General features: G+C 32.0%; 3 protein-coding genes across 3 annotated transcripts; 1 reads left to right on the top strand and 2 right to left on the bottom strand.

Annotated features, from left to right (window-relative positions):
- Positions 1-695: 695 nt before the first annotated feature.
- On the bottom strand, positions 696-2,045 carry LOC100777653 (transcription repressor OFP14). The gene is made up of 2 exons (XM_003529594.5): positions 1,364-2,045; positions 696-1,188 (listed from the first exon to the last, which is right to left on the bottom strand). The coding sequence occupies exons 1-2, from the start codon at positions 1,957-1,959 to the stop codon at positions 936-938; spliced, it is 849 nt and encodes a 282-aa protein (XP_003529642.2). The 5' UTR covers positions 1,960-2,045; the 3' UTR covers positions 696-935.
- A 3,229-nt stretch (positions 2,046-5,274) lies between these two features.
- LOC100818995 (uncharacterized) lies at positions 5,275-7,567 on the top strand. Its single transcript, NM_001252977.2, is given in 2 exon segments — positions 5,275-5,588; positions 6,767-7,567. Coding segments are annotated over 2 exon segments (930 nt in total). The 5' UTR covers positions 5,275-5,296; the 3' UTR covers positions 7,405-7,567.
- A 2,966-nt stretch (positions 7,568-10,533) lies between these two features.
- On the bottom strand, positions 10,534-10,914 carry LOC102666008 (uncharacterized). The gene has a single exon (XM_006582935.2). It carries the CDS (start codon positions 10,912-10,914, stop codon positions 10,534-10,536), a length of 381 nt encoding a protein of 126 aa, XP_006582998.2.
- Between the last annotated feature and the right edge of the window lie 1,066 nt (positions 10,915-11,980).

Here is an 11,980-nt window from a genome sequence, read left to right as displayed (position 1 = left end):
AACCAAGATTGCAGATTAAACAAAATAAAAGAATTAAAATTATATTTAAACCTAATTAAAATACTACTTTTTATATATGAAGACATGAAGAAACTGATTCCAAATATTACTAAGTATTTTTTTAAAAAATATACGTGCTTAAATAAATATGTGTATTAGTTTTTTTAAATGAAAACCTTTTCCCAGTTTAATAAATTATTTGGCATGCAAATCAGTCTAACAATTTTAACAAAATAATGATAGAAAAATATAGATAACAAACATTTAGAGGTAGACAAAAATACCAAATATTTCAATGATTTACTTAAATTGTATATTTAAATTTGAACAACACATTCAAGATAAAAAATATGAGAGAAAAAAGGTAATATTTGCCCTTCTATAAATAAAAATATTATTAAGATTCATAATTAATTGTTGTGGGGGAATATCTCGAGGTCTCAAACTTATGATGGTTACCAAAAAATATATATTATTACTTAATCTAAAAAATAAACATTATCCTAATTATGTTACATACAATGAATTATTAATAGATAAATTATAAATTAATAAATAAATATTAAAATATTTTGATAGTTAAATAAACTGGTCGACCGAATTTGTATTATATTTAATTTAAGTTATAAGTAAAAATTAGAGATATTTTCCTCTTCTTTAACCGTAAAAAGGATGAGTGCCAAGAAACGAGAAAATGCGACAGAAGTACAAATTTTCATTCACCTTATTTGCTTGCAGTTCTTAACCAAACAAAAACAAAAGAAAAAGAAAAACATATGTTCTTTTTTAGTTTCGGTATAAAACTTTGTTAAACACATATTTAATAGAAATTTATCCTATCTCCACAAAATAAATTTCAATTAAATCCAAGTTTCATACAAGTTGTTTCCATGCTTTTATTACGACTAATTAAACCTCCTCCATCCACAAGTAATTTACTGCGATCTAAATTCCAAGGTAACTGCTTCCTTCGTCTTCTTCCGCACCTCCCTTCCGATCCTAACTGTCCGAACGCTTCGCGGCGGCGTAGGCTTCGGCGGAGCAATCTCCGGCGGGCTGCGCATGGCAGTGACGACATTAACAAAGGCGCTAAGAATGAACTTGTGCGATTTCTTCTGGTTGAGGTTCATGTGACAAAACAAAAGCTCTTGCATGAAGTCCCAATCCACCTTTTCACAATTCCTTAATCTACCAGAAAAAATTAAAATTAGTCACAAAATAAATTGCATGTTGAAAAAATTCATCACCAAAATTTTGCGATATCAGAACTAACAAGGAAAAACAATTTTTCGTCGCTACAGTTGGTCACTAAAAGTCCGTCACTATGTGCCTCACTAAAAATATTAATTAATTTTTTGCGTACCTCGCTTCCACCACGCCCTCCATGGATCGCTGGAAATCCTCGCTGGGGTTCCCTGAGTTGGCCAGCACCACCACACAATTTCCCGGAACAACCGTCGACTCCTCGGCGGTCTCGCTTTCCGACATGGCGGAGCTGGACCCCTCTTCGGTGGTTGCGTCCGTGAAGAACCTTCTAGAAGAGTCAAAGCGGATGGGGTCCAGTTTGGGAGACATTTCTGCTCTGCGGTTAATGTTGTTGTCGGGTTCTTCACGGTCATCGAGGAATAGGGACTTGAAATTTTCAAAGAGGAAACGGTCGATGTCCGCTAACATGGCTTCGTCGTCTTTGACGTTGTTGTTTTTCATGTTGTCTATGTCGAGAGAAGGAGTCCTAGGATGTTTGCAGGCGGCGAGGATCCATTTCTTGGAGGGTAATTTGATTTGTGAGCGTTGGTGGATTTTGATCCTGAAGATGTAGTCTCGAAGGGATTTTGTGATCTTCTGTGATTTGGGATCCATGGGGATTTGAGGGGAATGAGTGAAGAACGGAGGAGTGTGGTTTATAAATTGTGGGGATGAATTGTTTGACCAATCGAGGTCTGTGTTCTTTAAATGCATTTAGCGTAGTATTTGGTGTGAAAGCATGGATGGGTCTTGGTTGAGACTTGAGAATCCTGCTTTTCACATCAAATCCTATTCAAGACTATAATTTTATTCAAAGGGTGTGTTTTTTAGTAGACTTTCATTACTTACCATTTCTGACAATTTTGGACACTAAATGAGAGGATTTTCTTCTCTCTTTTTTTCCTCTCCTTTTTTTTAATATACCATTTTTGGAAGGATTACCTACTTTAACGATATTATTTTTCCCTTTTTCTACCAAATTAGTCATTTTATTTCACATTTTTTTATTGCTCTGATTTTATATATAACATCCAAGTTCAAAATAATATTTATTTCCTTTTATAAGATTCAATTTATAATATTTTTTTATTAATTATTTTTATACTATAAATATTCCTAATTTAAAAAAGAAATAAAATATATTGACAATCAATTAAAAGAAAAAGAAATATTAATTACAATAATAATTTTGAAAAAAAATATATGAATTTAAAATAAATTTATTATTATTAATTAAATTAATTATTTTCTTAATCTTATAAATCAGCTAATTGGGTATATATATATATATATACATATATATATATGAACCGAGAGAGCATAACTTTTTGCATAAATAATTTTTTTTTCTTAAGGAAATACCTTGAATGGGGATGATTTGAAGAGAAAGGGGAGGTGAAAAATTGGAATGCTTGGCGGAATTGGATAACAAATAAGATTAAGGATGTATTTGGTTTAAAGGATGAAAAAGAAAAAAAGTAGAATATAAAAAATGCGAGTCTTGAAAAAAAATATTTTTTTAATATTATTTGTCTCCTTTTCCATCATATTTGAATGTGCTTGCTTTGAAACTCATGTTAAACATTAATTGGAAAAAGAAAAAAAACATAAAATTACAGTTAAATATTAATGATTCATTTAATACGGCACCAATAACGTTAAATAATATGAATTTATAGGAAACAAATTACTGTGCATAATATATTTTTCTCCAATTCCTCCTTTTTTCTTGTATAAAAATATATGCTTATAAATATGTAATTTTCCTTTTTCTGTAATAAATCTGTAAATGTTTCTTGCGATTTTTGGGATACTCGAAATTAAAGCCAAGATTTCACATCAGGAGGTAATAGTAATATAGTATGATCATTGATCAGTTCTCTCCTTTACATTTTTTTTTTTATGTTTCTTTCCCCTTATTTCTTATAAGATTCATTGCGAGTTTTTCTTGAATCCCAAATAAAAACAAGTTAAATTTAGTAGTTGAGAGATTTTTTTCATCTAAATCCCACCTTATCTATAATATTGGCAGTGCTGGTTCAATAAAAATGGAAGTATTTCAATTATTTATATATATATATATATATATAAAGGAGGCAACAAATTATTCTTTTAGACCGCCATCATAAATAAATAAAAACTAACAAAAATGAAGAGTGACTTTTGCTTAATTATAATTTGATTATATTATCATATTATATAACATTTACGTATCAAAAAAATATTATATAACATTTTGACCATGACCACAATTTTTAACAGTTCATTTTGTTTTAAAAAATTATGCTAACATTTATTAATTAATTAACTGATGCAAAAAATATATTTAATTATGCATAAAAATTTCCAAATCAAATAAATAACATCATTGAAAAAAAGAGAGTCACATTGGTCAATGGTCTTGAAATACTTGTCAATTTTTTTAATTGCATCTAGACATCATTATCTTGGTTTTAACCAAGTGGTCAATCGCAATTTATATAGTCAAGTACAAGTTAATAACTCAATGACTTGACTTTTTTTAAATCTAAGATATACTTTAGAAAAATAAAATATAAAATATCAGACCAAAATTTAAATTAAATAAAATATAAAGGTTGGCCACCATTTTTTTTTTACAAAAATTACTTATTTTTGTGTAGTTAGTTGTTTGGTGTGTTCAAAAAGTTTTATAAGCAAGTTTTTACTCTTACTTCACTTGTCCGTGTTTGATAAAATTAGTTTTATAAGCCAGTTGAATATTATAAGTGATATGAAAACTTAAAAAATTTATAAGTTAGTTGATTGAATTTGGAAGTGTTTGATAAAATTATCTAATTTATTAGTTGATAAATATAAAATGATATAAATGAATATAATTAATTGTTTGATTTAAAAAATATAAAGTAAATTAATGAGGATAAAAAATGGAATGGGGAGAGAAGTTGATAAACTAATTTTTTATAAACTACTTCAGAAAATAAGTTAAAAGTTACAAACTCTTGTGCTAAACAAAACTATATATTTGATCAAATTAACTTATAAGTTAATTAAAAGAGATTATAAGCTTCTCGAGTGCATTATCCAACACAACATTCTTGTAGAACACAAAATTAATCAACCAATTATTGAATTGGTTTTTTTAACTATCCAAACTATGATCTTAGAATTTTATATGCATCATTTCTTTTTAAAAAAATTCAATTTAAACCTAATGAATGTAATTTAGTCGACAACGAATACATGATTTTTGGATGACTTGAATTTATTTCTCACATAATATACTCTTTAGTAAGGGATGAAAAATCTTAAATATGAGACCTCAAATTAAATATTAGTTTCTTAGGTAATTAAAAGAATTTGAAACTTCTTGGATATTTTGAAGTCTCATTCAAGAGTTAAAGACTATGATTATAAAAAAAATCTTCACATGTAACAATACACTCGTATGTGTTAAAGCTAAAAGTTATAACATGCGTGCTAAAACAAAATCATATATTTGATCAAACTAACTTATATAAAGATAGTCAAAAGAGCTTATAAGATCTTCGAGCACCTTACCCAACACACTATATAAAATTAATCAACCAATATTGAATTAAGATTTTTTTTATATCAAAGTTCAAACACTAATATATCTATATATTTAATGAAAATGAAAAACATTATTATATTTTTTAAGTGACCAATACTTTTTACGTAAGGCAACTATTTTATTAAATTTTAAATTATTTGTAGCTGCATTCATTATGATTATAAAAAAATAAGTGATTATCATTTAAATACTTTTTAATTTTAGTAACCCGATATCATTCCCAAGTGTTTTTGGTGTTGTTTTTTAATTGAAACATTTTACATGTAACATACATTTTGGTGACTTGAGAGAATCCTTTACCTTATTTTATTGCAAAAAATGTTGTAGTGAAATAATTTCATAGTGAGTACGTGGCCACTATAAGTTGAGAAAAAGGCCTTGTCAAACGGCGTCGTTTCCGGAACTTATTCTGGGAAACGTTAAAGATTCTCGTCACCTAAATACCAGAAATTTACAATTTCAGAAGCGAGAGAGAAGATGGCGAGCAACGATGGAGGAGGAGGAGGAAAAGAAGAAAGAAGAAGAAGAAGAATTGCAGAGAGAGGTTCAGATCGCATGGCCTTAATAACGGGTCGAATCAATGCGCTTCCTCCGACACCACCCTCTTCGGCGTCGTCCCCAACCCACCCCCACATCCCTCGCCACGCGCAATCCTTGTCGGTCGCAGCTTTCGATTCTAACTCAGATGATCAGCAGCAGCATCTTCCCCCTCGCCACCAGCGCCCTCAGTCGTTGTCTGCATTCGCCGATTACCACGAAGATCTCACTGGTTCGTATTGCTACCCACCCAATGTTTTTAATCTTGTTGGTTGATTGGACGCTCATAATTTTCTAAAGGGTGTCATAAAAATCTGGACTTTTATTTTTCTTTTGGAAGGGGTTTGAAAAAAATGTACTTTGGATTTGTAGTTTGCTTTCCATTCCTTTGAGATTGCTACGTTATGATGCTTGATTGGAGGTTAAGCAATACTTTCAAGGAGATTCCATTGTTAATTGTGACTTAAATTTAATTTGAATGTACATCCGAAAATTTTTACATTTTCATTCAACTATATATATCATATTGTCATATATAGTAAAATTATTGAGTGCGTATTTGGATCTTCATCTGGGATCCACATTTAGTGCAAAATCACGTCAAAGACAACACAAAAGCAACTATTAGTTGTGTTGGGAATCCGTGTCCAAAACAGTGCCCAACGTGTTTCCAAACATACTATGATTCTCTGTGTAACAATTTTTACATTAATAGAATATGAAACATGAAATTCTTGTAGAAAATATTGTGACCAGTGTGTAAGTGACATATGTTGCATTGTTAGTTGTTACTATGGCCAGCTGCAAGTAAGCATGGATATATGATTGATACTCAAGATACTCATGTTTCATGCTTTAGTTTTCTTTAATTTAAATTGATTTCCATTCTTCAAATGTCAAAAATTAATGGAAAAATGAATAATAAGGAGAAATAGAATGGAGAAGAGGAAGTTTGAATAAATGGAAAACTTGAAGGAAAAAAATGAAGGTCCCTCTCTCCTTAGCCATCAAGATGTATTACCTCGACAATTGTCTATGGTTATGGAATAGTAAAACATCTAGGAGAATCTATTTTGATAATGATAAGTGATAACACAGACTTTCCTTGTAAAGTGGTTTTAACTTTTAACTTTTAACTGTATCTTCAAGGAATCCAGTTATGAACTCTGCAACTCTGTAACTGGTATTTTTGTAAGATGCAAGATTGTTTACATGTGCTCATTTTAGCATCACCGACTTACCTGACAAAATTAGATATATTTTTCCATTGATATTCCCCTTACCGCATATCTTTGTTAACACTGCCATTTTTGCAGTGACTTTTATTGTCAGTAATTTTTTTTTTGTTGGAATCGACATATTGCTTATCTCAGTTATCTTACATTTAATTGGATTCGTTGGGATTTTCAGGCGGTGCTGAAAATAAACGTAGTGCCTCTCTTTCTTCAGCAAGACTAAGACATCAGGGTGGATTTAAGTACTCAAACATGGAAAATTTCGACTTCAACCCCGAAGAGGAACCTCTTATACAGGATTCTGATACTATTACAGAAGCCAGCAATCAAGTGTCTGAGGGAAATGCTTCCAAAATGAAACCACCTTCTGTCACGTCAAACACAAAAAATTCAGCACATGACACACAACAGCTTAAGCAACCTCGCAGGCATAACGCCACTTTTTTCTCTTCAAGAGAGCTGAATATCTGCATTTTAGCTTCTGAGCCCACACGTGCTCTCAGTTCTCTGATAATAGCATTGCTGGTAGTTTTTTATTACATGATTTCAGAGAGAGTTTTGGCTTCAAGGCCTCTTTACATACTCTTGTTAACTGATGTTACACTTGTGCTTGCTCGCCTATATGGTGGAAAGGCAAGTCTCTTGGAAGAAACTGAGGGAGAAAAAGTTAAAGCTACTGGAGATGGACACAATTGGGGTGATGCAGTGAAGCTTATGGAGAGGGGTTTGGTGACCTACCAGGCCATTAGAGGAGTTTTCATAGATTGCAGTATTTATCTAGTGGTTGTTGTATGTGGTACCTCCTTGATGTAGTTCTGGCTGCTTGAGACTTGAGTTTGAGTACTTGCAATATCCTCAATTCCCCTTTTGGGCAAGTGTCTGCTCCCAAATAATTTTGTTGTAAATTCTTACTTGCTTTTATACCTTTGAGGACTATGATTTAATTTGAATTCAGAGTTGCGTTAGGCATTTCATCTTTCTGTCGAATTGTTTGCATTGTAGATGCCATTATATATTTGATACATTTTATGAATGTCTGAGAGCAGAGCTAAAATCATTTCAATTTGATGCTTCAATGATGCAGCCACACAGTATAACACAGGCCTTAATGGAAATCATTTCTACACGATATGAGGTTTGAAGTTTGAACACTTTTATTAGAATAGGTGACAGTTCACTCAGATGATAACTTTATTTGGTAGCATTGCATCTGGCGAAGATTATGACTTGCTTGGTGAACAATTAGACTCAATCTTTGCTAACGATAACAAATAATGCTACAATACATTGAAAAATTACTCAGATGATAACTTTATTTGGTAGCATTGCATGTGGCAAAGATTATGACTTCGATGGTGAACATTTACAACCAATTTTTGCTAATGAAAACAAATAATGCTACAATACACTGAAATTTTTTACTGTATAATCAGACAAAATATTTTTACCATTGTGTTTCAGTGCATGTAATTTAACGGTTACAAAAAGGAAGGATTTATACAAAACAATTTTACTTTGTTGAACTGAGAAAATAACAGCTGTGTACATGTGAACAGAAAATTTCAATGATAAAGATATTACAGTATGTTCATACACTAATCTATAGTGCGTATAATTAACCATAATAATTGTTTCCGAGTTTGGGGATTTCAGAAATTTCTTACTGCTACTGGACCAGCCGCATTAGCGCGATACCCTCAAAATTTATCAAGATTCCTAACTATATTACATATTTAGTTAGATACATCGGAAAATTAAAAAAAAAACGTATTTGAAAATAAATTACATAGAATGATAAAACTAATAGGAAAATCTTTAAAAATATGACAAGATTTTAGTGACTCCATAAAAATTGTTTCAAATGTTTGAGCTATATCTATCTATCTAGATTGGTTTCTGTCTCATTTTAATTTATATATTTACAAATTTACAATATATAAAAAGACATGGAATACTCAAAACAAACGACCAGGCATGAACGTGTCTGGAGTAACTTTAAAAAAGTCATCTGGAATAAATGCAGTAGAGATAGTAGAAAATGACATATCGGAGGCCCATTGGAAGTACGGTAAACATCATAAATATTCTATCAAATACTCAAATAATTCAAATTTCACTAAATATAAAATATAAGCAATTTAGTTATTTGATATTTGATCCATGTCTTTTAGGGTAAAAATCTGATTCAGATTTCAAACTTTGGCTAACTGTTTACTGCTAGATCTTGTTAGCTTCCTATGGTAAATCATTGTTCAAGGATAAGTTTCCACTGCAATTGAGTTGAGGGAATCCAAAAATGTATTCATGTTACACACATCACAATTATGCATGCCATTGTCACCAAAGTGAATGGTTCCATCAATAGAGGGTGCGTACCTGGGGCTTAGAGTAGATGTCCCAAATTTCATCCTTGCCCAATATCAATCAATCAATAAGACAATAATCTTGGTAACTTTGGTAGATATGAGCTGCCAATTATAGTGGCAAGAGAACCAATTATAGGTTTCTCTGTTGCATTTATTTGATCTGCCATTTGGTTGAGTATTTTTCTTTCTTGCACCTAATGTTATTATATGAGTGCCAGTGTGTCCCTAAGAGACATATGTAGCAGACAGATATGACAGAAAACTGGGTTTTGGTATCTTTGAAAGCCTCACTTGATTCTTAATTATATAGTGAATTTATGGAGAACTATAGTGAGGCTTTGTCTCCAAATTTGGAAGCCCCTTATTTACCTACTTGATGGGTGAACTAAAAACATTTATGGTTGGACAGTTTGGTCCAAAGGATATAGGAAGGTATGGTAGCACAAGGACAAACATTAAAATTCATGTGCCCCACTGCACCAGTCTGAAACGCATCGGTGATGGGGTTAGATAAAAGGGTTAACGAATTAGGATGCAAGAAAATAGCCCCTACAACTTTTGCCATTCCAATTTTTTATTCTTTTCTCCCTGGAGTAACATTAAATAGAAGAAGACTCAGATTCCGTTGAAAAAGAAGCTGAAGATAAAGAAAAAAAAAAGCAGATTGGTGGAAAGAAAGAGGAAATAAATTCTAAGAGGGACAAGTGAAAGAAGGTTGGATAGCACTAGCACATCATGTTGACAGAGCACATGGTTGTTGCAGTTACTTCTTTTTACTGGATAGGCAGATATTATGGTAATACCTGGAGTTTGTGGACCACCATACATGTTGGTTAATGATTTTTTGGTTGATCAATAGTGGGGGAATTTTGTGCAAGAGAAATAATGATATCCTATTTTGTCACTATCTTGCAATGTTAGAACATAGAGAAGTAATGAAGACAATAGTGCTCAACCTTAAGCACGTAAAATCCTAACAAGGAGAACTTAAAAAATCATTCTCAAGTTCACTATCATGTTACAAGTGAGCTGGAGGTTAGATGTGCTTTTCAATTATAACCATCAACAATGTAGTAATGTTATAATTTTCAGCAACTAGGAACAAATATGTTCAGCTCTGCTTACGATGTGTTGCAACTTGTATCTTTATTGTTATAGTAAAGGTTGTTTTATACATATGGATTGACACTACCCTGACTCAAAAGTTTTAGCTAATGAGTCAAAGAGCACATCCAAACACCATGGAAAAAAGTTGTTCTTAGAATTAGGGATTAGATATAATTCAACCCTAAAGCTAGTTCATGGAGTGAAGATTGTCTCTTACTTATATATACTATTTTGGTCATATCATTAATCATTGTATATCTCCAACAATGCTATCATCAACGCCTACTACTCCATATGAAAAAGATGAAAAACAGTGACAGGTAAAAGAAATGAAAAGATCAGATAGAACTTAACTTCCATAGCATCTAATAGTGAAAGAGATTAACTAATAACTAGATGTCTCAACATTTGTACAATGCATCATAATTCATCGAAAAAAAAATGAAAATGAGTCCAAAGGAACTCAAAATTACACCATGTTACTCTTATGACTTATCTCCAATTCTCCATCATCCATCACTTCAATTTTCCCAAAGATCTTGGAGGGTGCTGCAAATCGAGCTGAGAAAGACCGAGAAACATTATCCTGGTCGGTGGAATAGCCATCATCGAAGTTCTGTAAGTAGGAGGTAGGATCATACTGGACATGAAACACAGGTGAAGGTCTAAAGAATCTCCTTCTTTGTCTCTTGATCTTCCTCCACAATGCTTTCCAGCTTCCCATCTTCAATCTGATCACAAATTTGTTGACACACACAATGGGATCGTAGCCAATTCTCTCATAACTTGACCAACTCAAACTGCTATTGCTTCTTATGGTGCTTAGACAGTGACAATTTTCAAGGTTCATGGTGTATAGAACTAGCACAGAGAACCTTGGGAGCATAAAATGGTTTAGAGGACCAAGGTGTTTGAAGGCATGCACTAAGGCTATTTATATAATGACAACATAACATACCCTTCTTTTTTATCAACTCATCACCACCACCTCAGCACAGCACGTACTTACAACAGGATAGGATCAACAAAAAGAGTGAAAAATAGTAGAGTCCAGCAATGTTAATACTTCCTTGTGATGTCAGCAAATGAAATTGCTACTATATGGCTTTTTGAAATTGTTTCGTGGCTGTACTTTTATGTTGTCACATGGGGTATGGTTTGTTCAGTAAGTTACATTGGAGAAAGATAAATAATAAATAAAAAAAATTAGTTTATGTAGAGAAATTGCTGATTGAAACACCTAAGTCCTACCCTATGTATTTGATGTGCCAGAATGTTATAAACAATGTGGTTCCGCAATAGTAGCTTTTGCGTTTTGGGGTTCATAGGGAGTTCAAAACAAAAGAAAACCCTGGAAATAAGCAACGATTTGAGGAATTTTTTTTATGTATTTTTGATGCACAAGTTTTTTGGTTCAGTGTAAGACTATAAGGCCACCTTATAAATAAACATAATTGGTCGGGGCTTTAGCGTTATATTTTAGGATGTAGTTTCAATTTTTAAATCTGTTTTACCCTTTATATGGTCCTTTCATTTGTACAAGCGTTCGTTTCAATTTGACATGCTTTTGAATTCATGTATTAAAGTTACTGTGTGCTACTCAACCTTGTTGGCCCACTCTATTCCCTCATTTCTCTTTTCTTACCCTATTTTTTAATGGCCACCGCACTATGCTGCTTCTTTGGAAAGTTATTTTAGCGTTGTTTGGAAATAATTGGAAAAATTGAAGTTCATTAAGAAAAAGTAAAACTAAAATGATTCATGCACAAAAAAGTGTTATTTCACATAGTTTTCGAAAGTTTGCTTAGCCATTAAATGGGAAGATAACATAAAGAGGGGAAAAGGGGAAAAGAAAAAGAATGGGATGATGAAAATTCCATGATGAAATCTATGAGAAATGTTGTTTGTAAGGATCA

This window comes from Glycine max, chromosome 7 (genome assembly GCF_000004515.6).
Source record: "Glycine max cultivar Williams 82 chromosome 7, Glycine_max_v4.0, whole genome shotgun sequence".
Classification (NCBI taxonomy): domain Eukaryota; kingdom Viridiplantae; phylum Streptophyta; class Magnoliopsida; order Fabales; family Fabaceae; genus Glycine; species Glycine max.
This window is presented reverse-complemented; position numbering and strand designations above follow the sequence as displayed.